The sequence below is a fragment of the Tarenaya hassleriana genome, unplaced genomic scaffold, assembly GCF_000463585.1.
Source record: "Tarenaya hassleriana unplaced genomic scaffold, ASM46358v1 Cleome26, whole genome shotgun sequence".
NCBI classification, from domain to species: Eukaryota; Viridiplantae; Streptophyta; class Magnoliopsida; order Brassicales; family Cleomaceae; genus Tarenaya; species Tarenaya hassleriana.
This window is the reverse complement of record NW_010965869.1, coordinates 1,222,614-1,244,130: the sequence shown is the minus strand read 5'-3', so window position 1 is coordinate 1,244,130 and position 21,517 is coordinate 1,222,614. Positions and strand designations below refer to the sequence as shown.

General features: G+C 42.7%; 6 protein-coding genes across 6 annotated transcripts; 2 read left to right on the top strand and 4 right to left on the bottom strand.

The window, feature by feature from the left end:
* Positions 1-86: 86 nt before the first annotated feature.
* On the bottom strand, positions 87-2,986 carry LOC104816857 (DUF724 domain-containing protein 1-like). Its single transcript, XM_019202903.1, has 5 exons — positions 2,924-2,986; positions 2,033-2,803; positions 1,229-1,711; positions 674-1,129; positions 87-513 (listed from the first exon to the last, which is right to left on the bottom strand). Exons 1-5 carry the CDS (start codon positions 2,984-2,986, stop codon positions 511-513), a joined length of 1,776 nt encoding a protein of 591 aa, XP_019058448.1. The 3' UTR covers positions 87-510.
* A 3-nt stretch (positions 2,987-2,989) lies between these two features.
* Positions 2,990-5,695, bottom strand: LOC104816858 (putative pentatricopeptide repeat-containing protein At1g56570). The gene is made up of 3 exons (XM_010545851.1): positions 5,614-5,695; positions 4,497-5,215; positions 2,990-4,406 (listed from the first exon to the last, which is right to left on the bottom strand). The coding sequence occupies exons 1-3, from the start codon at positions 5,630-5,632 to the stop codon at positions 3,192-3,194; spliced, it is 1,953 nt and encodes a 650-aa protein (XP_010544153.1). The 5' UTR covers positions 5,633-5,695; the 3' UTR covers positions 2,990-3,191.
* LOC104816859 (uncharacterized acetyltransferase At3g50280-like) lies at positions 5,129-6,997 on the bottom strand. Its single transcript, XM_010545852.2, has 2 exons — positions 5,614-6,997; positions 5,129-5,215 (listed from the first exon to the last, which is right to left on the bottom strand). Exons 1-2 carry the CDS (start codon positions 6,951-6,953, stop codon positions 5,203-5,205), a joined length of 1,353 nt encoding a protein of 450 aa, XP_010544154.1. The 5' UTR covers positions 6,954-6,997; the 3' UTR covers positions 5,129-5,202.
* A 916-nt stretch (positions 6,998-7,913) lies between these two features.
* On the bottom strand, positions 7,914-10,399 carry LOC104816856 (Golgi apparatus membrane protein-like protein ECHIDNA). The gene is made up of 6 exons (XM_010545849.1): positions 10,227-10,399; positions 9,571-9,627; positions 9,268-9,471; positions 9,094-9,153; positions 8,511-8,637; positions 7,914-8,293 (listed from the first exon to the last, which is right to left on the bottom strand). The coding sequence occupies exons 1-6, from the start codon at positions 10,239-10,241 to the stop codon at positions 8,205-8,207; spliced, it is 552 nt and encodes a 183-aa protein (XP_010544151.1). The 5' UTR covers positions 10,242-10,399; the 3' UTR covers positions 7,914-8,204.
* Positions 10,400-10,685: 286 nt separating this feature from the next.
* Positions 10,686-13,972, top strand: LOC104816855 (chloroplast stem-loop binding protein of 41 kDa b, chloroplastic-like). Its single transcript, XM_010545848.2, has 10 exons — positions 10,686-10,949; positions 11,591-11,725; positions 11,814-11,900; positions 11,992-12,082; positions 12,168-12,222; positions 12,407-12,467; positions 12,568-12,789; positions 12,987-13,103; positions 13,418-13,507; positions 13,655-13,972. Exons 1-10 carry the CDS (start codon positions 10,848-10,850, stop codon positions 13,832-13,834), a joined length of 1,140 nt encoding a protein of 379 aa, XP_010544150.1. The 5' UTR covers positions 10,686-10,847; the 3' UTR covers positions 13,835-13,972.
* Positions 13,973-20,851: 6,879 nt separating this feature from the next.
* Positions 20,852-21,517, top strand: LOC104817073. Its single transcript, XM_010546152.1, has one exon. The coding sequence runs from the start codon at positions 20,852-20,854 to the stop codon at positions 21,515-21,517; it is 666 nt and encodes a 221-aa protein (XP_010544454.1).

The following is a 21,517-nucleotide window of genomic DNA, read 5'->3' as shown; positions in this document are numbered from 1 at the left end:
TTTAACAATGGGGACTGACCGAGTCAATGGCATGGATTTGTTCTTTACCAGTTTAGAGACACTGCAGAATCAGATCAATGCATAAACGACCAAAAGCAATGCTGAGGATGGATATATGGGTGTAAGAAAACATACAAAAGGTTATATGCAGATTGCAATAGTGAGCTGATTGAATATTTCCACAAACCTATTTGCTAGTTGCAGTGTGATGCAGTAAGTACGACTACACAGAGCTGACAAAACAAAGAGGAGCAGCTGCATTGTTAAGAGGCTATTTACCGAAACATACGCCTTTAGTGTATTGCTGGAGGTAAGACGTGAGAAAAATTGGTAGTAGTATCTCAGTTGGAAATGGCTTTCGCTGCCAGAAGTGATGAAATCTGAGCGCAAAATGTTCTCGGCCAAGGAAAACCGTCGTATCCTCAATTTCCCCACAATAGCAAACACGAACCAAAACTGCAAGGCTGAGATCCAAATATTCACTTGCTCTCCAGTGAATCACAGCTTCTGCTACTGACAATAGATTAAAAAAAGCTGTAACCCATCAGTAAAACTCGACAGTAAAAGGAATATCTCGAATTGATGACCAGGATAGATTCTGCAGTACTCCATTCTGAAGATAGATCAATGTCATATATGATATAAAATGAAAAGAGTGTTTTTAGAAGCATACCCTAGAAGGTCTTATCCACCTGCCATTAACCCATTCCTGATGCAGTCTAAGTTGAGAATGATCGAACTTTAGTGACGCTTGAGTATTCTTAAAGTGAACCAAATATTTTGATTCCGTTAGAACCTTCGAGATCTCCCCGACCCACCATCCATCATTATAAAAAGCTTCCACTTTCTCAAATTTCTTGAAGCCCTCGACCATGAGTGTCTCCGGTGGTTGATGCCTCATGTGCAGAACATCTACCTCCTCTCTCAAAGGCTCTTTGCAATCTTCGGCTTTTATTTTCTCATACTCTACGAGGTATTTGCCCTTCCCTCGGGCTTCAATAATCTTTGCAAGAAACCAAGAATCTTCAAACCCTTCTTCCTCGATGCTTACCTCAATTACAGATCGAACCCTGAACTCTTGCAGTCCGGTTGCTTTTCCAGCACTCACTTTTCCATTACGTGAAACTTTCTGCAGATCAATATAAAGCCTTAGATTAGGTATTCAATGGTGTACAGATCAGAATAGATAGAAGAATGAGGTAAAAATCGATCTACAAGTTTACGATACCTCTGCCTTCTTTTTCTCTCCTCCTTTGGGTGGCAAAAGCCAGTTCCCATTTATCCAGTCTTTATGAAACCGAAGACCCTGCCTTCCAAACCGAATCATCTCTCTTGGATGTTTGAAGAAAACACCAAATCTCCCATCCTTCAAAATCTCTGTGATGATGCCTTCCCACCACCCGTCATTGTAAAACGCATCAACCTTGTCCCCGAGTTCAAAATCTTTATCCCCGTCGCTCGAAGGTGGTGGCGGTGGCCGTATGTGCAGAATATCGGCTTCTTCTTTCAGAAGCTGTACGCCATTTTCTTCTCTCAAATCCAGGTACTCGACAAGGTATTTGTCTTCTCCAATGGGTTCAACAACTCTAGCCACGAACCACGAGCCCTCAAAACCTTCTTCCTCGCTGCTAACCTCAACAAGAGTATCTCTGGATAACTCTTGCTTAACGATTGCTTTTACGATATCTGGATCTATTTTGCTCAAATTGTTCTGCAGGTTGATTAGCAAAAGCTGAACATGAATGCTACCTTAAAGCAAAAACAGGATTGGGAGAACATACTGAAATTAGGACAGAATCTTGAACGGCAATAAGAAAATATGTATGAGGAACTAAAGCAAGACAATCGAACGAAGCTACGCAAATAGTTCTGTCAATGATTTCTTTTGCTATCATGAATTCACCATTTTAAAACCAGTAAAGCCCAGATTTCTCAAAGACTAAGACCAAATAACATGAAACAGCAAACTATGAACGGCCAACACATACAGAGAGACGGGAAACAGAAACAACAAAACATATACTGTATGTACCTCTTCTTGTTCGTCTTCATCATCATCTTCCTCTTCCACTTCTTCATCCTCCTCTAATGGCGGCATCCAAGCCCCATCGACCCATTCCCTATGCAACCTAATATCATCCTTCCGAAACCGAATCTGTTCCCTCGAACTCCTGAAGAAAACATTGAATTCTCCATCACCCAGAACCTCCGTCACATGACCTTCCCACCACCCATCATTATAATGTGCATCCACTTCTTCCTCCACCGCGAAATCCCTCTCCTTCTCCCGCGGCGGCGGAGGACGAATCTGACCCAACTCCACGATCTCCCTCAGTCGCTTCTTTCCTTCCTTGTCGGAGAACAGGGTGGTGTACTCGACCTGGTACTTCGCTGGGTTCTTGTCGGAAAACTGCCGGACCACAGTCGCCGGATACCACGAGCCGCGGAACCCGTGCTCGTCGGAGCTTATCTCCACGGCGGAGCCCCGTTTCAGGTGAGAAGACCGCCCTGTCCGATCCGATCTCGCAGACATCAAAAGCTTGGGCTTTTTCTTGCCCTGCTTCGTTGGAGACAAATTCCGAGAATCCCGGCCACGGAGCAACGGTACAAGAGAGAGAGAAGCAAAGAAGAAAATGGCGGGAAGAGCTGAAGCCGAAGGATTTGACTTTAGGTTTAGGGTTTTCCTTTTTTTCCCACCAAAATCAGATTTGGGTTTTTTTTCTCTCCCTCGAACGAGGAAAAGGTTTTTCTGGAAATGATTCTTAGGCCCTGTTTGGATTGCGATTTGGTCTACAACAAAACGCTAACGCAAACACAACCGCAAATTTTAGTGCCGAAAAGACCATTTTGTCCTCCGATCCCAAATTCTGATCTTGACGTGTCACGAGTACAACAACTTCACAGGTTCTTTATGATCATTTACCATTTTGCCATCGTCACATAAGGAGCCACCACTGAAGCCTTCCTGTATATCCAAATAACACATCCGTAGTCGAATAATATTATTTTTTATTGCGAAAATAATATGAATGAGATACATTCCGCACGAAAAAGAACTGATACATTCGCCCGAGCAATGGCTTGAAAACCCGTAACCCCTGAAGAATCGGTATTCTCCTTGCTTGAACATTAAAAGTACCGTGAAAAGCACTCTCGATCATGAAGCATATGGATCATCTTCACGTCGATGTTCATGTTCGAGTTTCTTGATCATGTTTCAGGCAATGCAAGTCAGGAACATACCCGGCTTCTCTAATGTCAAGAATCAGTAAACCCAAGACTGAGTACACCGAATCCAAACGAGGGCATGTTTTATCGCTCACAACGAAGCTAAAGACCCGATTTTTCACCTCGATCCAACTCCTCCCAGCTTCTTTCTTGTTCCCGATCGTCCTCATTACCTTTCTCACCCTCGCAAACTCGCCCCACTTCCCCTCTGCCGCGTATATGTACGAAAGCATCACATATGTCCCCACCATTCTTGGTTTCAGCTCTTGAACCTTTTTTGCAGCTAAGATGCCCAGGTCCGTGCGTTTATGTGCTTTACAAGCCCCCAGAAGAGCCCCCCATGTGGACTCGTCGGGTTTGAAGGGCATGTTCTCGATGATTTCGTATGCCTCGTCTACCCTCCCGGCTCTCCCCAGCAAATCCACCACACAGTTGTAGATTTCCCGATCTGGGTTGAGGCCATACTTGCTTTTCATCAGTTTAAAGTACTTCAACCCTTCGTCTACCAGACCGGCGTGGCTGCAAGCGCTCAAAACTGCCATGAACACAATCCGGTCAGGTCTGATGCCTGAGCTAACCATCTCGTCGAACAGATCAACGGCTTCAGCTCCATAGCCGTGTGATCCATACCCAATCATCATCGAAGTCCAAGAAACAAGGTTTCTCTCCGTTATTTCACTGAAAACCCTGTGGGAGCCGGGTATGTTGCCGCATTTAGCGTACATATCGATCAGAGCGTTGGCTAACGCGACATTCTGGTGAAACCCTTTTCGGTAAATCTTTCCATGAAGTTGCTGGCCACAATTCAATGCTGCAATGTTAGCACAGGTGGCAATTACACTGGTGAAGGTATAGCAGTTTGGGGTAAGTCCAAGCAATTCGAGGTGCAGAAAGATCAGAAGAGCCTCAATGCTGTCTGAACGCTCGTGGGCAGCTATTAGAGTGTTCCATGTGATCAAATTTCTCTCTTCCATGTCATGGAAGTACTGATTTGTCTCTGATAGACATCCACACCTGCAATACATGTCCAGTATAGAATTCATCACCGGAAGGTTAGACTGAAACCCATGTTTAATCACTGACGAATGAATTTGCTTGCCCGTTGCAAGAGAACCAATCGAAGTGCAAGCTCTAACCGCTATCGTCAAGCAGTAAGGTGTCACAGCTACATCATCCTCCTGCTCACACCAGAAAAACAAAGCCTTTCACAAGAATTGCCACGATAAACATTCTCTTTTGGTATATTCAAAGACGTTTCGATCTGTTACCAGTAACATTTGCTTAAACATCTTCAAACCGCAGTAGGCTTCACCACGATGAGTAAACCCAGTGATCAGAGTAGTCCAAATGACGTCGTTTTTGACGTGAATACCGCGAAAAACTGCACAGGCCTGGTCCATGGTTGCAGAACAGGTAGCATACATATCCATTAAGGCATTGTCAACGTACAGAGAACCTTCCATCCCAAATTTCAAAACCAATCCATGAACCGAAGCACCATAGGACAAAACCTTCATGCTTCTACAAGCCTTGAGCACAGTGGACAATGTGAACTCATTCGGGCGAGTTTCCTTTCTCATCATCTCGCGGAAACATTCCCAAGCACGAGCGTTGTAGTTGCAAGAAGCGTAACCAGTAATCATGGCTGTCCACGCAACTACGTCTCTCTCAGGCATTTCGTCGAACAGTGATCGTGCTTCACCGACCAAACCTCTCTCGAAGTAAGAACCGATGAGACTCGTAGCTAAAATCGAGGGCTTTTTTGGATCGTAAGAAAAATCTGGACCGTAAGAAAAATCTGGGCGATGATGGGTTTCTTCGATGCAAGCGTTGCGCAGAGAGTTTCTGAGGAATTGTGGAACCGAATGTAACACAGAGGGAGAGAGGAGTTTCTTGCTGGTCATGTCTCCGTCTTTCAGACCAGACAGTGCCTGATCACGACTCTGGTCGGATCCCTTGAGTTCTGCAATAGATTTACCATTTGCCACTGCGACAAAACTCGAAAAACTGAGTCTACTCGCGAGTTCCCTTGCTGACGCTCAAACCCCATATCGTATTTTCTGCAATTATATACATAAATAATATGTGTGGATGCGGTTTTACTGTATATTATTTATTCAAATTTGTGTTTATGAATGTCTTAATTTATTTAAATTTTTAATGATGATGTCATAGAAAAAAAATACCAATTCAATACTAAATGTATTATCCATGTATTAATATTTTTTTCAATATAAATACACACCAATTTATTCAATTGATTACCAGAAAAGAAAAACATTTAGATATTTATAAAAACGATACTGAATTAAAACATGAAAAATAATATAGATATAAAATCGAAAAAGGGATAATAAATAGAACAGTCAACCGGAGAACACATACTGCATGAAATCGACGTCATTGAGGAGATTCGTCAATAAATCAGACGACAGCCACGCATGAACATCGATACTCCCCTCCTCAGTCCCGCGATACATTACGAGCTTGCCGCTTGAAATATTTCCCGGTCCAGATCGAATCGCGACCGGTTTACCCCAACCGAAATCGTATCCGTACACATCGAACCGGGGAGAGCTTGCGACGAGCAAAGAATTCCTGGAACTTTTACTTCCGACCACTAACTTTGGAATCTTAACATTTTTCACCCAACTCTCAGCGAAAGCTCTGAGATTTTCTCCCGTTTGTGACCCCACCATTTTGTTGACTTGCAAAGCAGCCCAACCGAACCCATTAACTAACAAATCTCCCACCGTGCTCGTCGCTACACCGATCAAGACCACATTCCCAAAACACTCTGGTTCAAGAGGAGGGTTCAACCTGCTCCTCATGTCCACGGCTACTCTGCAATGTGTGTGCTCTTCATTGTTCAGGTCACCGTGTTTGATGATTGAATGCCAAATATGCCCCACAATTGCTTGGAGAGACGAGATTTTCGGGTACTCGGATCCGATCTCTTCGTTGGCTTTTGCTTTGAGATTGGAAATATTCGTCTTTGTGAAGCGAAATATCTTTTCTTGTATAGTTTCTAAGGATGAAACCGAACCCTCTTCGCAAGTGGGAACTTGTGTCTCCGAAAGAGGAATCCGAATCGGGTAATCGATGCCGTCGGGGAACCATCCTTTGAGACGAAGAACCGGAGGATTTATAGCGAGATCGGAGTCCGACCCTTTCGAGCAAATCTCCGACCAAGTCTTGAAGAACTGCCAAAACGATGTACCGTCGGCGACCAAGTGGTTATACCCAAAACCTAAGAACACACCATCCTTCAACTCGGTTACTTGGACAGCAAGCAACCGTTCCGAGACACCGTCGCAGTTCTTGGTTCCATTCGCGGGGAAGAAAAACGACGGAACGAAACCAGTACTAGGAATAAGGTCACTCACCGACACGGTTTTCGCAGCAGCGTGAACGAACTTGGCGCCGGAAAAGTCGCAGTCGATGAGAAACGAAACGGTGTTGTCGTCGTGATTCTCCGACCTGAGGAGACGGCCGGAGAAAGGGAAGAAAGCGGATAAGGCGAGAGAGAGGGAAGATCTGAGGGAGGAGACGATGTCGGATTCAGGCACAGAGTCGTTGGGTTTAAGGAAGAGAAGACCTCTCTGAGCGTAATCGGCGTTAAGAAGTGAGAGATCCCATGGAGTTAGATGTATCTTTTCTCTTTTAGTCTGGTTTCTGTTCTTTGGCCGGACCACACTCGAGGATATTACGACGAAATCCCCCATTGTTTTGACACTCAATAATCGTCCATGGACTTCTTCACGACCATCCACATTATTTATCTATTTATTTTTATTATTTTATGACGACAACAATTAGTGGTGGTTCTGTGGTCTGCCTTACTTCCAACGATGGAGAGACATTCAGTCACAAAACAATAAAAAACAATCTGACCCACCCGTTAAGAAAAACGACAAAAAAAACAGGAGTGGACATATAGATTTATATATATATATATATATATAACTCATCATTTAACCCTTTTAGTACTGCATTTTCAACTTTTTAACTAGTCAGTTAAAAAGTCATCATTTAATCAATAAATTTTAAAAAATTTGGCATTATTCTTTTATACAATCCCACAAGCAGTGTTCCATATCGATGGACGTACGCACGAGTATCGTGGTGACCATGATCTCTAAATTAGATATAATTAGGGATATAAAATCAGTTGTAATCTAAAGAGCAAATTCTAGACGAGATCATGTACATTAATTAGAATTAGTTTATATTTTTTTAGCTCTGGTAAATAAAATATATGTGTCTATAGATTCGTCCATTACAACTTTTTTATAGATTAATGTTTGTATTACTATTTAACGATATACAATGTTTTAGATGAAGGGATTTCCGCACTAAAATTCTAACAAAATTTCCTCATGAAACAATCGTATATTCCATATTTCAGTATTTTCTTTGGTGGAATTTAAGAGATTAGAGAACTTGGCGATCGAATGGAGCCTACATATTCAATAATATGTGACAAATTTGACATATCGTTATAGAGAATCAAAGTCAATTTAGTTGCGTGTGCACATGCGATACACACGCACACCGAAAGAACTATCCAACACGACTATTTTCCAACAACTAATCGAAATACCCTAAATCGATATTTAACATATATATACAATCATATATATATATATATATTGGATATAAATATGTTATGGGCTACTTTTGCATAAAGCTGAACATATACAGATAATAAAATATATTGGCCAAGACACTCAGATACGTCGGTACCTAACTCGTGCCGACACCTATAGAAAATCTATGAGACTGTTTCTCAAGGCTACATGGAATATAGAGCATCGGTTCATCACAGAAAGCCGATGACAACAGAGCAAACCGGTCCGTGATAGGACAAACAAAATGTAACAAGTCGAGTCAGTCTGATTATATAAAAAGCTACCAAAAAAAAAAAAAAGTTGTGAAGAAATCAGTCAAAAAGCGGTGTCGTTTTGTGCACCTTTTCAGACAATCGTGAAGGCAGATTGCACAGTGGAGGTAAACCGCGACGCAATCGTCTGAGACGCAAACTGCTGAAACTGCTTCTTCGCGTCTGAAACGTGATTCTTTTAGTCTTCTCATCTTGTACTAATAATTCTATATGTATGGATATATAATTCTACATGTGTAGTGTAGTGTGCTATGTGTATATACACACACACATACATAAATCCAAATCTATGTGCTTGTGAATGACTTGTTTATGTTACTCATATCCTATATATATATATATGGATCTCCAAGGTTAGGACAAGAATGAAAAGACTAACCTTTTTTGCACTTGGTGAAGCCGACGATATTAGCAACGCTGAGGGACAAGCAAACTCCAACGACGAGCAGATAGTCGGCTTGAAACCTTATGAGGGAAAATATTCCCAAGATCAACCACAAAGCCGCCTGTAATATAGAAGAAGACGAATCAATTATGGATACAGTCACGGATCTGTGATGTTAACCCGAGTCCATACTAGTCAGAAACCTAATACAATCTCCATGGCTAAGCTAGACAAGCTAGTCTGCAAGGGAAGGTTACCCGCATGACATGTAAGCCATATAAACCAATATGACACCAGAACTTTTCCAACATTGACATCCGTATCAACTTGCATGGCTCGACTTTGACCCTAATGTTAATTGTTAAGATCCTACATCAAATTAGCCTAAACCATTTGTCACAAACCCGTGAATATGACTCCCCCAAAAGCTCGTTAGAGAAGAAAGTTCACATGTCGATAAGATTTTGACAATTAGCAATGAGGGATATTACATTTGCCACCACCCGTAGAGGTATGCTAAGTCTTTGCAGTTCCTGTTCTTAGCGCTAAATCTAAAGTATTAGACAGAAATACTCACTGAAAGGTAAAGGGTCCACCAGAAAAGCCACGAGTCTTTCTTGTTCATCCGAGCTAAGGACTGAAGAATCATGAGTATCCAAGAAGAGATAAGGGGCAAACAAAATAATGTTAAGACAGATCGACCTGTTACACTTTAGAGAGAGTAGACGAAAACAACAAAGAAGTAACTAACCTCCTGATCAAGGGACTCAAATCTCCACACACTTTCACCCAAGTCATTGATCTCGTTCCACCACCTCAACCCAACTAGTATACGCCCACTTACATTCTTAACCACCCAAAAGTCGAGGGCAGAAAGAAGAACGGTCACCACGAATATTATTACAAAGTTATTAAAGAAGAGGGCTGAGAGTATGTAAAACGCCAAAGCCGCACCCTGTCCAAAGGATAAAACAAACAGAGAACCATTCCCCAATATCAAAGCAATGCAAAAGACATCTGTTTCAACAGCCAAAACCTTAGCCTTCATACATACCTTGAAGAGAACATGGACGAAACATGTCCTCGGGTTCGCGTAATTTTCAACCGGTTGCTGGAGCGAAGCAAGAATTAACTTTTGGTAAGTATAGAATTTGAGAATAATCACAGTTGTGGCCATTACACCAAAGAATGGCTGCAGCTATATGTTTTCATACAATGATTTACAGAGAGAGAGGCATTGTAAAACAATCAGAACGGTGCATAAAGTTTCTTTTCCACACACATTTCGAGCGAAAAGAAAAGAATTTAATAATGAGAACAACCCTCCATCACCAGATATTTCTCCAAAATAAAACTTAGTAAAACATACGATGAATTTCCCTCTGTTTCCAATTAGGCTCCAATGACAAAGATTTCTCATCCAGACATTTTCTCATAATTTTGTTTGCCGTTTTCGTGATATTTACATCAATCATTCAAACAGATAATTAGCTAAAACGGTTCTGTTTCTCACGGATACGAAAATTCTCCTCCTAATGTCAACGCATTTTCTTATATACCAAACGGAGAGCACAGATCGGACACAATAACGTCCACATCGATCAATTATTCCGATAAATTGATAATTCCTGTCTGCAATCTAACTCGAAAACCATCACTAATCAAAAGGAAATCGAACGAAAAAATGAAGGAAATAATCAGCTGAATCACCTGGTTAGGGTCCATCTCCAGGAGTACAACGAAGTTATCAATCAACCGAAGAAGAAACCTGGTGATCAGCAGAAACCCACTCCCGTCGTTCCTCTTCCTTGTAGAAGTCCAGATTTTCCCTCGGAGAAAGATTTTCCCGAGGAAATTTCCCAGATCTTCAATTTCTCGTACGTATGCGCTATGTGATTTCATTTAATTTTTATTTTCCTTATTTTCCTTTAATTATTCTGAAGGCCCAAGTATGAGCTTTTTTGGAAATAAAGCCCAAACTAAACCGATTAATACTAAGGCCCAAATTGAAACATGCCCCAATATTAAAGGTTATTTCGATTATGGAACTAAACTTTTGTTCTGGTCAAAATAGCCCCGAAACACCAAAAGACAAAAGCAGTTATCAAAGAAGAGGACGACAATGGTCGTAAATACGTGACCATGAACAGCGAGAGGCTGAGATAATTGTCTTATCCTCGAAACTCTCCAAAAACGAAACTTAGTGAACAGAAGGAACAAGAAGATGGGACCCTCACCAACCATACACACACCCCAAGTTCATTAACACCATTTCTTCAGCTTCTTCACGAGCTCAGATAGAGAGAGAGAGAGAGAGAGAAGCAAGCAGCAATGGCGAAGATGGTTGTGTTGCAGCAGCACCAGCCTTCTTTCTCTCCCCTTTCTTCTTCACTCTCTGACTTCAATGGAACCAAGCTCAATTTCCGAGTCCAGGTTATTTTATTCCCCCTTTGTTCATTCACTATTCGTGATCAATTCTCACGATTTGTGTGTTCTTTTGGGTTTTAGTTAATTGTCTCTTCCAATATCTAGTTTTTCCCGCGTTCCTCTTTGTTGATTTGACTGATTTGAGCTCCATTTTCAAGCCCAGATCTTGTTTTTTCTTTATTCATACGTTGCTGATGATCAATTTTTCAAATTTGTATGCTTTTCAGGGTTTTAGCATGTGGGTTCTGTTCAATTTCCCCTCTCTTTTTTTCTTCACTTCAACTTCTTAATTTGTGATAATTCTGTGTGGTAATAGTGAATGGGTATCTGCAGACATCATGTCTGGTTCTGTTGCAACCTCTGGTTTTATGTTTCTGTGATAAAGCCCAAAGATTTTGTTTTTCCAAGTAACATTTCAGAGATTTCTGTATGTAATGTGTTTTCCAAACTCAACCACTTTATATTTTTGTTACTTTGAGAAAATTTCCATTAGTTAAAGCCCGAGGCTTTTGTAAAGTTCTAGCTTTGGAGTTCTTGATAGTTCAAGATGATTTTTGAAGTGATATTTCAGATTACAGTTATTAGCGTTTCTTGAATCATGGGAATAAGATTTTTGCCTACCGTTGGATTTGGTGTTGAAACTGCAGTATAAGAGGAAGGCCTACAGGCCAAAAGGAGCACTTCATGTTTCAGCATCGAGTGCCAAGAAGATTCTGATAATGGGCGGCACCCGATTCATCGGTGTGTTCTTGTCCAGGCTCCTCGTGAAAGATGGTCACCAGGTTCTTGTTCTTCCATCTCCGATTCAGTTTTTCCCTTCCCGAATACTTTCTTCTTATGATCGTGTTTGCTGAATCACGGCTTCTGCAGGTTACTTTGTTTACAAGAGGTAAAGCTCCTATTGCCAAGCAATTACCGGGCGAATCTGATGAAGACTTTGCTGATTTTTCATCCAAGGTATTACATGATTTTAAAAAAGTTGAGCTGTAGGATGGATGATTCATCAGATACTGTGGATTACAACGATTGAATTTTCGATCTTCCTTAGATTCTTCATTTGAAAGGAGACAGAAAGGACTATGATTTCGTGAAATCCAGTCTCGCAGCTGAAGGCTTTGATGTTGTTTACGATATTAATGGTAAACAAAAAAATCTCCGTTTTTTCCTCTGCAAACACATCATATATGGTAAAACACTTGCGGTTTTCTGTTCCATTGTTTTTAGGAAGAGAAGCAGAAGAAGTTGCCCCCATATTGGATGCACTTCCCACACTAGAACAGTAAGCTCTCCAAAAGCTAATGTATGAGAACTGTCCGGTTTTGCTTTGCTGCTGATTACTTGGTTTCGGAAACTGTCTTCAATTCTCTTGAGATTGTTGTCAGTTTTTGTCCAAATGGGTCTTTCTCCGTAGCTTTTATTTGCACGATGGATCTTGCAAAACCGTGATATTCTGTCAATGATAGGTTCATCTTCTGTTCTTCAGCCGGTGTTTATCTGAAATCTGATCTCTTGCCACACTGTGAGGTGTGTGAAATATATCATGTCTTCATGCACAGAAATAAAAGATTGTAAGCTAAAAAAACCCTTATCTGATCACTTTGGTTTCTGGACATAACCAATGCAGACAGATGCAGTTGACCCGAAGAGCAGGCACAAGGGGAAGCTAGAAACCGAGAGCTTGTTGGAATCAAGAGGTGTCAATTGGACTTCGATACGACCTGTTTACATCTACGGTCCATTGAACTATAACCCCGTGGAAGAATGGTTCTTCCACCGTTTGAAAGCCGGTCGCCCCATTCCAGTTCCAAGCTCTGGAATACAGATCACTCAACTTGGTCATGTGAAGGTCAGTGACATTGTTTTGTTTCAAGTTTCATGGAGATATATTATGCTTGGAAGATCCATAAACTGAAACCCTTTACTTGTTTGGTTTCACTTCTTGAATGCAAACCACTTCATTTTCCGTCATAAGGAGTCGAAAGATCTAAAAGGATAAACCTTTTTGGATTTAATCTCTAACGTCTGATGATTCTGCAATCACAGGACTTGGCAACTGCGTTTCAAATTGTTCTTGGCAATGAGAAAGCCAGCAGAGAAGTATTCAACATCTCGGGAGAGAAGTACGTCACGTTTGATGGGTTAGCAAGGGCCTGCGCAAAGGTAAACTTTTCATTCATTGTTTTCGTGTTTTTACCATTTCCCCGTCTCATCGGTTCCAAATTTTTATGGTTAGATTTGTGAAATTGTTCTTTTGGTTGTTCGAGATATCATCAGCTCTAGTCACCCTCCCCAAACTATACTAATGCAGATTTTAACGAAAAACTTGCAAGATTTACATAGTTTTGGATCATAGCTCGTGGACGCCGAATATACAGACCTGAATAATAGGCTCTTTGGATTAGTATTTTATCGGAAAACGAAGAATATAATACCGGCTATCTCAGAGATAAACGTTTTCTTGTTCAATTTTTCAGGCCGGCGGGTTCCCAGAGCCAGAGATCGTTCACTATAACCCGAAAGAGTTCGACTTTGGGAAGAAGAAGGCATTCCCCTTCCGTGATCAGGTAAAGATTCAAATTTTTTTCTTTCTGCCTTTTACCCTCTTCACAAAATCATGTCCTCATTGCAGAACTGATATGTTCCGGCTTCAGACAACACTAGAGAATATTTACATGAACTCGGTGTCTGTGTGTATGTATGTATGTATGCAGCATTTCTTTGCGTCGGTGGAGAAAGCAAAGCATGTGTTGGGATGGAAACCGGAGTTCGACCTCGTGGAGGGTCTGACCGACTCGTACGATCTCGATTTCGGCCGTGGAACTTTCCGGAAAGAGGCCGATTTCACCACCGACGACATGATTCTCGGCAAGAACCTCGTTCTTCAATCCTGAAAATTGTCCACAGCTCTGCATCTTTTTATAACAGAGAGGTTTTCATGTGACCTTTAGTTTTTTTTTTTTGGTGCTTAATTCACACAAACTTCGTGGTTTATTGTTTAAAATATAAATGTTCTCTCAGAAAGAAACATCTGGTTAATTTTGGACAAAAAGTTCAATATAAAATACAAGTTATTTTTTAATTTAAACGCTGAGAAAAATTCCAAAATAGTTTATATATTCTAGTGATTTATCCTTTAAAAAAAAAGGAAATTGTTGAAGTAAGTTGGAAAGTAAAATATATCCATAGTCTAATTTTTCCCAACTATATTCGTATATAATTTGGTTAAGATTAATTTTTTTTCAACAAAATATACAGATTCTAAATGTCAAAAAAAAAAAGAGTAAAGATTTAGTGGACCATCAACCACCAAAGTTTCCTTAAATTATCACCAAATACCACAACACGGTTATGATATCACATTAATTAAAAGGTAATGCCAACCTTCCAATTCTTAAATCCTAAAAGTAAAATAATACTTTGGATAATTTTAGAAGTAAGTTGGAAACCCTAACTCTCATTCATTTAAATCTTCAGTTCTCTCTTTTGTTGCAGAAGACAATGGCATCGGAAAAGAGAAATCCTAGTTTTGGAATCCATCTTTCCCCTGAACTCGCAGAGAAAATACTCCAGAAACTTCCGAAAAAATCGTTGAAGAGATTCAAGTCTGTTTCCAAGGGTTGGAGGGCGATGATCAAATCGCTTGAACCACCAAAACCGCTCCTAAATCACCGACGATTGTTTTATCCACGGGAACGTTGATAGACCTCCATTGCGATACGTATATTCGAGGAAGCGCAAAGATAAGAAGCAAACGGAACCGTCGGTGATCGGAGACAAAGAGGAGGAAGCGGGAAACGTCTTCGAGATTGAAACATCAGACAAGGCTTAGCAAGATAGGAGCTAAGTTATTTAGCTATATTAAATATGTAATAGACAGGGGTACTATAGGCAATGTACATGAAGGGGAAAAACCCTAATGACATTAGCCCTTTTGAGTTTGACATGTGTATATAAGACAATACCCTTAGTTATGAATGGTAGCAGAAAGTATTTGATCAAATTGGAGGAAGGAAAACCTCGAAACCCTACTGTTCTTCTTGTTCTTCTTGTTCTTGCTGATTTTCTTGTTGGTCTTGGATTGATATTTTGGTGTAAATCTAGTGTTTACATCAGTTGGTATCAGAGCCAACAATCTAGGGAAAATCACAAATTTTTTTTTCCTTCCTCAAACTTAGTGACAAACACCACTTACCAAAACCCTAAGTATTTATCGAGTTACCAAAACCCTAAGTATTTATCGAGACCTGTGTTGTTGTCTTCTGTGAACAGTTTCCATTTCTCTCTCTTCGAGCACGACACTACTTCTGCCAAGAGGGCTGACACCGAGCCACCGAAGACCAACACCAGCGAATGGCGGCGCTCCGAGAGAAGAAAGAGATGAGCGCTGGCCGACGAGGAGGAACAGCAACCGAGAAGCACAGAGACACAACAAAGGTATGGCCAACACGAGAGGAGGAAAGAGTACCCAGCCCAGAGACACGTCGGCGACGGCGCCGGAGGAGCCGCGACAGGAGGAGGACTCGCCAGCAGCAACCGAACCGGTACCGGGCGACGTCGTTGCTGCAGACGGAGGAACTACTGGCATACCTACGACACAGGGGAATTTCGGAAACCCCTCTCAGGTTCGAGATCTCGTTTTGTCTGAAATTTTACAGGCTATGAACTCCATGGGGACTGAGTTCATGCGTGCGTGGGAGGCCATGGGAGCACGACTGGAACGAGCTCTAAACCAACAGGGCGGACCGAGTCCGACAAACCCAATCGTACCGCTGGGTAATGTGGCTGTGGGTCAGGAACAGAGATCTCAGGCAGCATTCAGGGGTGAAGCCGGGTTGGGCAGACAAACCGTTGAACCGCAACGCTCTGAAAACAGAGAAACTACGACCGTAAGGGTTGGGGACAGGGGTCACGTGACCCCGAGTCCACCGATCGACTACGGTAAGAAGACGGAGTTGGTTTCCTTCGATGGTGAGAATTTGGAAGGTTGGTTGATGCAAGCTGAGCGGTATTTTCTCTTCTACCAGACACCGGACGAGGAGTAAAAAGAGATTGTGCTATGGCATATGTGCGGTGATGCCTTAATCTGGGTTCAGTGTGAAGAGGCTGCAAAACCTTTCTTAGGATATGAGGACTTCAGGGAACATCTATTGATCCGATTTGGACATGGAGAATCAGGATCAGCGTATGAGAGTTTGATGGTACTAGATCAGACCGGTTCTGTGGAGGAATATTGCAAACGATTTGACGAGATTCGGGCACCGGCGCATGACCTAGGTGCCAAATTTCTTGAGAAGGCTTTCCTCCGTGGACTTAAACCGAGCATAGCCAAGTGTGTGAAGCTATTTCTCGTAAATGATCTGTAGCAGATTATGGAATATGGCGCATCGAGTGGAGCAGTCGGGACTCATTGAGGAGAGGGGGCTCAATAGACCGGCACCCTAAGTCAGGGGGAGCTCAGGTACGATGACATCGAGCCGAAGCCCACCCTTTTCACCGAAACCCTTCTCACTGAAACCTTTGGGGGGAGTTTCATGAACGGGGAATAGTTCAAAGGCAATGCTGATGGGATCGAAATAACTCACATTCGAGCAAATACAAGAAAAGAAGTCTAAGGGAATTTGTTTTCGTTGTGATGGGAAATGGCATCCTGGACATCGTTGCCCTCGCCGCTCTCTTCAGCTCATGGTGATTGATGATGACGAGGTCGAAGATAAAGGAGATGGTTCAGACGAACATGATGGCCATTGATACGTGTGTACCGAGTCTAAAATCTATAACCCGATTCACAATTCACCGCAAGGATACAGATCGTCGTAACACGTGGTCGAACACAAGGATCGGTTGCTAAATCTAAATATAATCGAGACTAAATCAAAGCAAGTAGAAGTGAAAATGATGGTGGAAGTATATGGAAAGAATAGAAAATAAGGAAGCAAAACAATAAAAACGAGTAAACTTGCAATCTAAGATGATCGTGGATGTCAGGACCGTATTTGCGTGTATGGGTATATGCTAAGCATGCGAGAATCACGATATTGAATCTATATTCGGGAATCGTCAAGCAACAAAGATAGAGAAATCACCTCCCGATATATAACTCACTATCTACAGTTCTCTAAATCCATATCCCTAGGTGATTTATCAAACTAGATGCATGAAGAACGCTATCATCAACTCTAGATCGATCAGACCATATTTCTATGTGAATAATACGATCTATTCTATCGATTTTGATCCAAAACTAAACCCATATTCCTATGTAGTTCAGAATCTAAAACAATTGGCCAAAGGGTCAGCAAACACCAATTGAATAAAGCACAAATCGATAAAACCGAAACAAATTCAAATCGCAACCAAGTTAGGGTTCAAACATACCCAAAACACAAACGAATCCCTAACCCACAGCCGTGGATCTACTCACGGTTCATGGAAAAACACAGAATAAAACCAGAAACAGAAACAAAAAAGGGAGAAGAAAGGCTCATGTCGACAGCAAAGCGATCTTCACGTTCCAACTCTCCTTCTTCCCGAAATCCCGTAAAACTCCTATTTCTCTCACCAAAGCTCTCCAAAGTTTCCCTCACCAAAGCTCTCCAAAGTCTGTATAAAGTCTGTCTGCTCCTCTTGGACGTCTGTAGACACTTTTTATAAACCCTAGGCGGCGCTCTTGAAGTCTTACTCCCGTTCAAATTCTGAAAATTCGAATCTGGGTTTTTTCTGGGTTCTGACTCGGGTCGAGTCAGTACTCTAACTCGACCGAATCAAAACGGGGCTCATAAGAATTCGGCCCAGCCCAATCTTCTGACTCGGGCCTTTTTGACTCGGACATGTTGACTCGGGGTGTTCTGACTCGGACGTTCTGACTCGGTCTCTTCGTAACAAGCTTGAATTTGGCCATTTTCGACGTGTTGACTCGGCCCAATTCCCCTGGTTGGCTCTGGCCGAGTCAAGGCGGGAAATTCTTGACTATTTCATCATTTTAGCTCCAGATTGCTCCCGTCTTGCTCCAAATCGCATACGAGACCTGTAATCCTATAAAAACACTACCAAACCGAATTTCGTATCCTAACATGCCTATAATGCCTACAAATGTATGTGATCCTCGTCCAAATCCTATAAAAACGCCCTGAAAATGTAGAGAAAAATATGAGTTATCAGCCATCGAGTTGCTGAATTATCCCTTAACTCCATCGTGGGGATAAACTCGAAACATACTATGAAAATCGTGGGGGAGCTTCTGGGCAACACCGTTGTCATCTTGATCGATAGTGGAGCGACAGATAACTTTATCTCGGATAGGGTCGTAACTCAATTGGACCTTCGGGTAGACCTAAGTCAGAAATATGAGATCTCGATGGGGAATGGAGAGGTCTTGGTTAGCCCGCGAAAGTGCAAGGATTTGGGCTTAATAGTGCAAGGGGTGGAGATTTTAGCCAACTTATTGGTCTTTGAACTCGGGAGTGCGGACGTTATACTCAAAGTACCGATGGCTAGAGACATTGGGGGAGACCGTAATAGATTGGAAGAGACACACGACCAAATTCCAACGAGATGGACAAACAGTCATTCTTAAGGGGGGGACTCGAGCTTGATACGTTCAGAGATCTCTCTCAATGTAATGGTGTATACCTTGCGAAAGAGGAAAGAAGGGGTGATAATTGAGTTGACAGAGTTGACCCGTGAGGATAGTGGAGAATATGAGGAGCCGGGAGACGGAATACGTCGACTCATCGATCAATTTGAGGATGTGTTCCAGGAGGAAGTGGGACTTTCACCCTCGCGCACGCGGGAACATGCAATTGTGCTCCGCGAAGGAGAATCACCGGTAAATGTCCGATCATACTGTTATCCTTACGTGCAAAAGAACGCCATCGAGCAGTTAGTGCGCAACATGCTTACGACAGGGATAATCAGACCAAGTGTGAGTCCATATTCGAGCCCAGTCATCTTAGTGAAGAAGACATATGGGAGTTGGCGGTTTTGTGTAGACTATCGAACCTTGAATAAGGCGACGATACCGAACCGATTTTCGATTCCCACGATTGATGAGTTGTTGGATGAGCTTCATGGTGCGACCATGTTTTCAAAAATCGACCTGAGATCCGGCTACCATCAGATTCGTATTAAGGCCGGAGATGTCGAGAAGACGGCTTTTCGGACGCACGAGGGGCACTACGAGTTCCTAGTTATGCCTTTCGGATTGACGAACGCTCCAGCCACTCTTCAATCAGTGATGAACGATATCTTCAAGGAGTATCTACGAAAGTTTGTATTGGTCTTCTTTGATGACATTCTGGTGTATAGTGTGACAGAAGATGAACACCGCTGACATTTACGCATTGTTTTTACGATCTTAAGGGACAATGCCTTCTATGCAAACCGAAAGAAATGTCGTTTTGGACAAGAGAGTATTGATTATTTGGGGCACGTGGTGACGAGGGAAGGAGTCTCGGTGGAGGAGCTAAGATACGCGCGATGACAGATTGGCCTACGCCAAGGACAATTCCAGAACTTCGTGGATTCCTGGGATTAACGGGATACTATCGGAGATTTGTGAGGGGATACGGCAAGATCGCTTGGCCACTAACGAAATTACTTTGAAAAGGGTGTTTTTTTTTTAGCGAAGAAGCTGCTCAACCCTTCGAGGCATTGAAACGAGCATTGACCACTACACCGGTGCTCGCCTTGCCAAATTTTAGTAAGCCATTTATGGTGGATACTGATGCTTGTATGCAAGGAGTAGGTGCTGTCCTGATGCGGGGAAGACGACCATTGGCCTACATGAGCCAAGCCTTTTCCAAAACCGATAGATTGAAAGAGACCTACGAACAGGAATTGATGGCTATCGTACTCGCGGTTCAGAAGTGGCGGCATTATCTATGGGGGCGACGGTTTGTGGTTCGCACCGATCAACAGAGTCTGAAATATGTATTAGAGCAGCGTTTCACTAAGGCTGCACAGGAAAAGTGTATGGTTAAGCTCATGGGATTCGACTTTGATGTTCAGTATAGGCCTGGGAAGAAGAATATCGTGGCAGATCGGTTGTCTCGCCGACCTCTAGAGCATAATGAACATCACCTCGGATGGATGTCAGCAAGCGGGGTGGATCTTGAAGGAGTGGACGCGACTGTTGCCACGGACCCCGTACTTTGAGACGTTAAGGCCGATCTCGAAGCTGGAAGATCGGTAGGGAGATATAAGTTGTCCAACTGCCGGCTATATTATGATGATCGAGTAGTAATACCTCGAAAATCCGAGCTCACCACTCAGTACATGGAAGAATATCATGCCACACCAACGGGAGGACATTCGGGGGTCGACAAGACAGTGCAGAGGTTGATGCGAGAGGTATTCTGGTTGGGAATGCGTAGTGATGTGGCTAAATTTGTGGCAGCTTGCAAGACGTGCCAACGCTTCAAGACCTCAACTCTATCCCCTGGGGGGCTCCTGCAACCACTTCATATCCCTAACCACGTATGGTCTGATATTTCAATGGACTTCGTGGAAAGGCTGCCCGTTTCAGAAAGAAAAGATACCATATTGGTAGTGGTTGATAGATTGAGCAAATACGCTCACTTTTTGCTCTTGAGGCATCCTTTTTCAGCATCCGGGGTTGATGAGGTGTTTTTTGCTGAGATTGTGCGATTACATGGGATACCTGAGACCATCGTCACGGATCGTGACAGAGTCTTTCTAAGCTTCTTTTGGAGAAAACTCTTCGAGTTACACAACACTCAACTCAAGATGAGCACTTCGTTCCACCCTTAGACTGATGGACAAACCGAAGTGGTTAATAGATGCTTAGAGACTTATCTGCGTTGTTTTGGGGGGGATAAGCCACGGACATGGGCTAAGTGGGTCGACTGGGCAGAGATTGGTACAACACGTCCTACCATAAATCTATCAAGATGACCCCTTTCAAGGCTCTTTATGGGAGAGACCCACCAACACTACATCGGGACCGTTGGCACTTGAGCCCGAACGACACAATTGAGAAGATGTTGGAGGATCGTGACGCCATCATAGCGGAGCTTCAAGCGAACTTAAGTCGCGCCCAATCATTGATGACGGCGGGGGCGGATGCGAAACGTCGAGATATTGAGTTTCAAGAAGGAGACATTGTATATTTGAAGTTTCGACCTTACTGCATGCGTGCATTGTCTCAGCGACGTTATGAGAAATTGGCACCACGGTACTCTGGTCCTTTTTCGGTGGAAAAACGTATAGGGAAGGTGGCTTATCGACTCAAGCTACCTAGCACCACCCGCATTCACCCGGATTTTCACGTGTCGCAACTCAAGTTAGCGGTGGGTGTCGGGCCTCGAGTTGAGACGCAATCCATCCCCTCAGACTTAACTCCCGAGCTCAAATTGATAGTGGAACCAAAAAGCATTCAGAAGATACGTGCTCGAGCAAAAGATGGGGGTCAAGAAGTGCTTATGCGTTGGAAAGACCTACCTCCGTTTGAGGACACGTGGGAGACTGTGGAGACCGTCGAAAGGCAGTTTCCCGATTTTCACCATGAGGACAAGGTGAAACTTCTTGGGGGGAGTATTGATAGACCTCCATTGTGA

Bases quoted from the DNA above. Each gene is read 5' to 3' on its own strand.
- LOC104816857 (XM_019202903.1), bottom strand. From the start codon at position 2,986: ATGTGTTATTTGGATATACAGGAAGGCTTCAGTGGTGGCTCCTTATGT. The intron at 2,804-2,923 runs GTAAATGATCAT...TGTTTGCGTTAG, and splicing joins TATGTGACGATGGCAAAATG to CGTTTTGTTGTAGACCAAAT. The intron at 1,130-1,228 runs GTATCGTAAACT...ATTGATCTGCAG, and splicing joins GAGAGAAAAAGAAGGCAGAG to AAAGTTTCACGTAATGGAAA.
- LOC104816858 (XM_010545851.1), bottom strand. The intron at 4,407-4,496 runs GTAACAGATCGA...TGGTGTGAGCAG, and splicing joins TGTTTAAGCAAATGTTACTG to GAGGATGATGTAGCTGTGAC.
- LOC104816859 (XM_010545852.2), bottom strand. From the start codon at position 6,953: ATGGGGGATTTCGTCGTAATATCCTCGAGTGTGGTCCGGCCAAAGAAC.
- LOC104816856 (XM_010545849.1), bottom strand. The intron at 9,154-9,267 runs GTTAGTTACTTC...ATGATTCTTCAG, and splicing joins TTGAGTCCCTTGATCAGGAG to TCCTTAGCTCGGATGAACAA. The intron at 8,294-8,510 runs GTTAGTCTTTTC...ATCACGTTTCAG, and splicing joins CTTCACCAAGTGCAAAAAAG to ACGCGAAGAAGCAGTTTCAG.
- LOC104816855 (XM_010545848.2), top strand. From the start codon at position 10,848: ATGGCGAAGATGGTTGTGTTGCAGCAGCACCAGCCTTCTTTCTCTCCC. The intron at 11,726-11,813 runs GTTCTTGTTCTT...CGGCTTCTGCAG, and splicing joins TCGTGAAAGATGGTCACCAG to GTTACTTTGTTTACAAGAGG. The intron at 12,790-12,986 runs GTCAGTGACATT...CTGCAATCACAG, and splicing joins CTCAACTTGGTCATGTGAAG to GACTTGGCAACTGCGTTTCA.
- LOC104817073 (XM_010546152.1), top strand. From the start codon at position 20,852: ATGACCCCTTTCAAGGCTCTTTATGGGAGAGACCCACCAACACTACAT.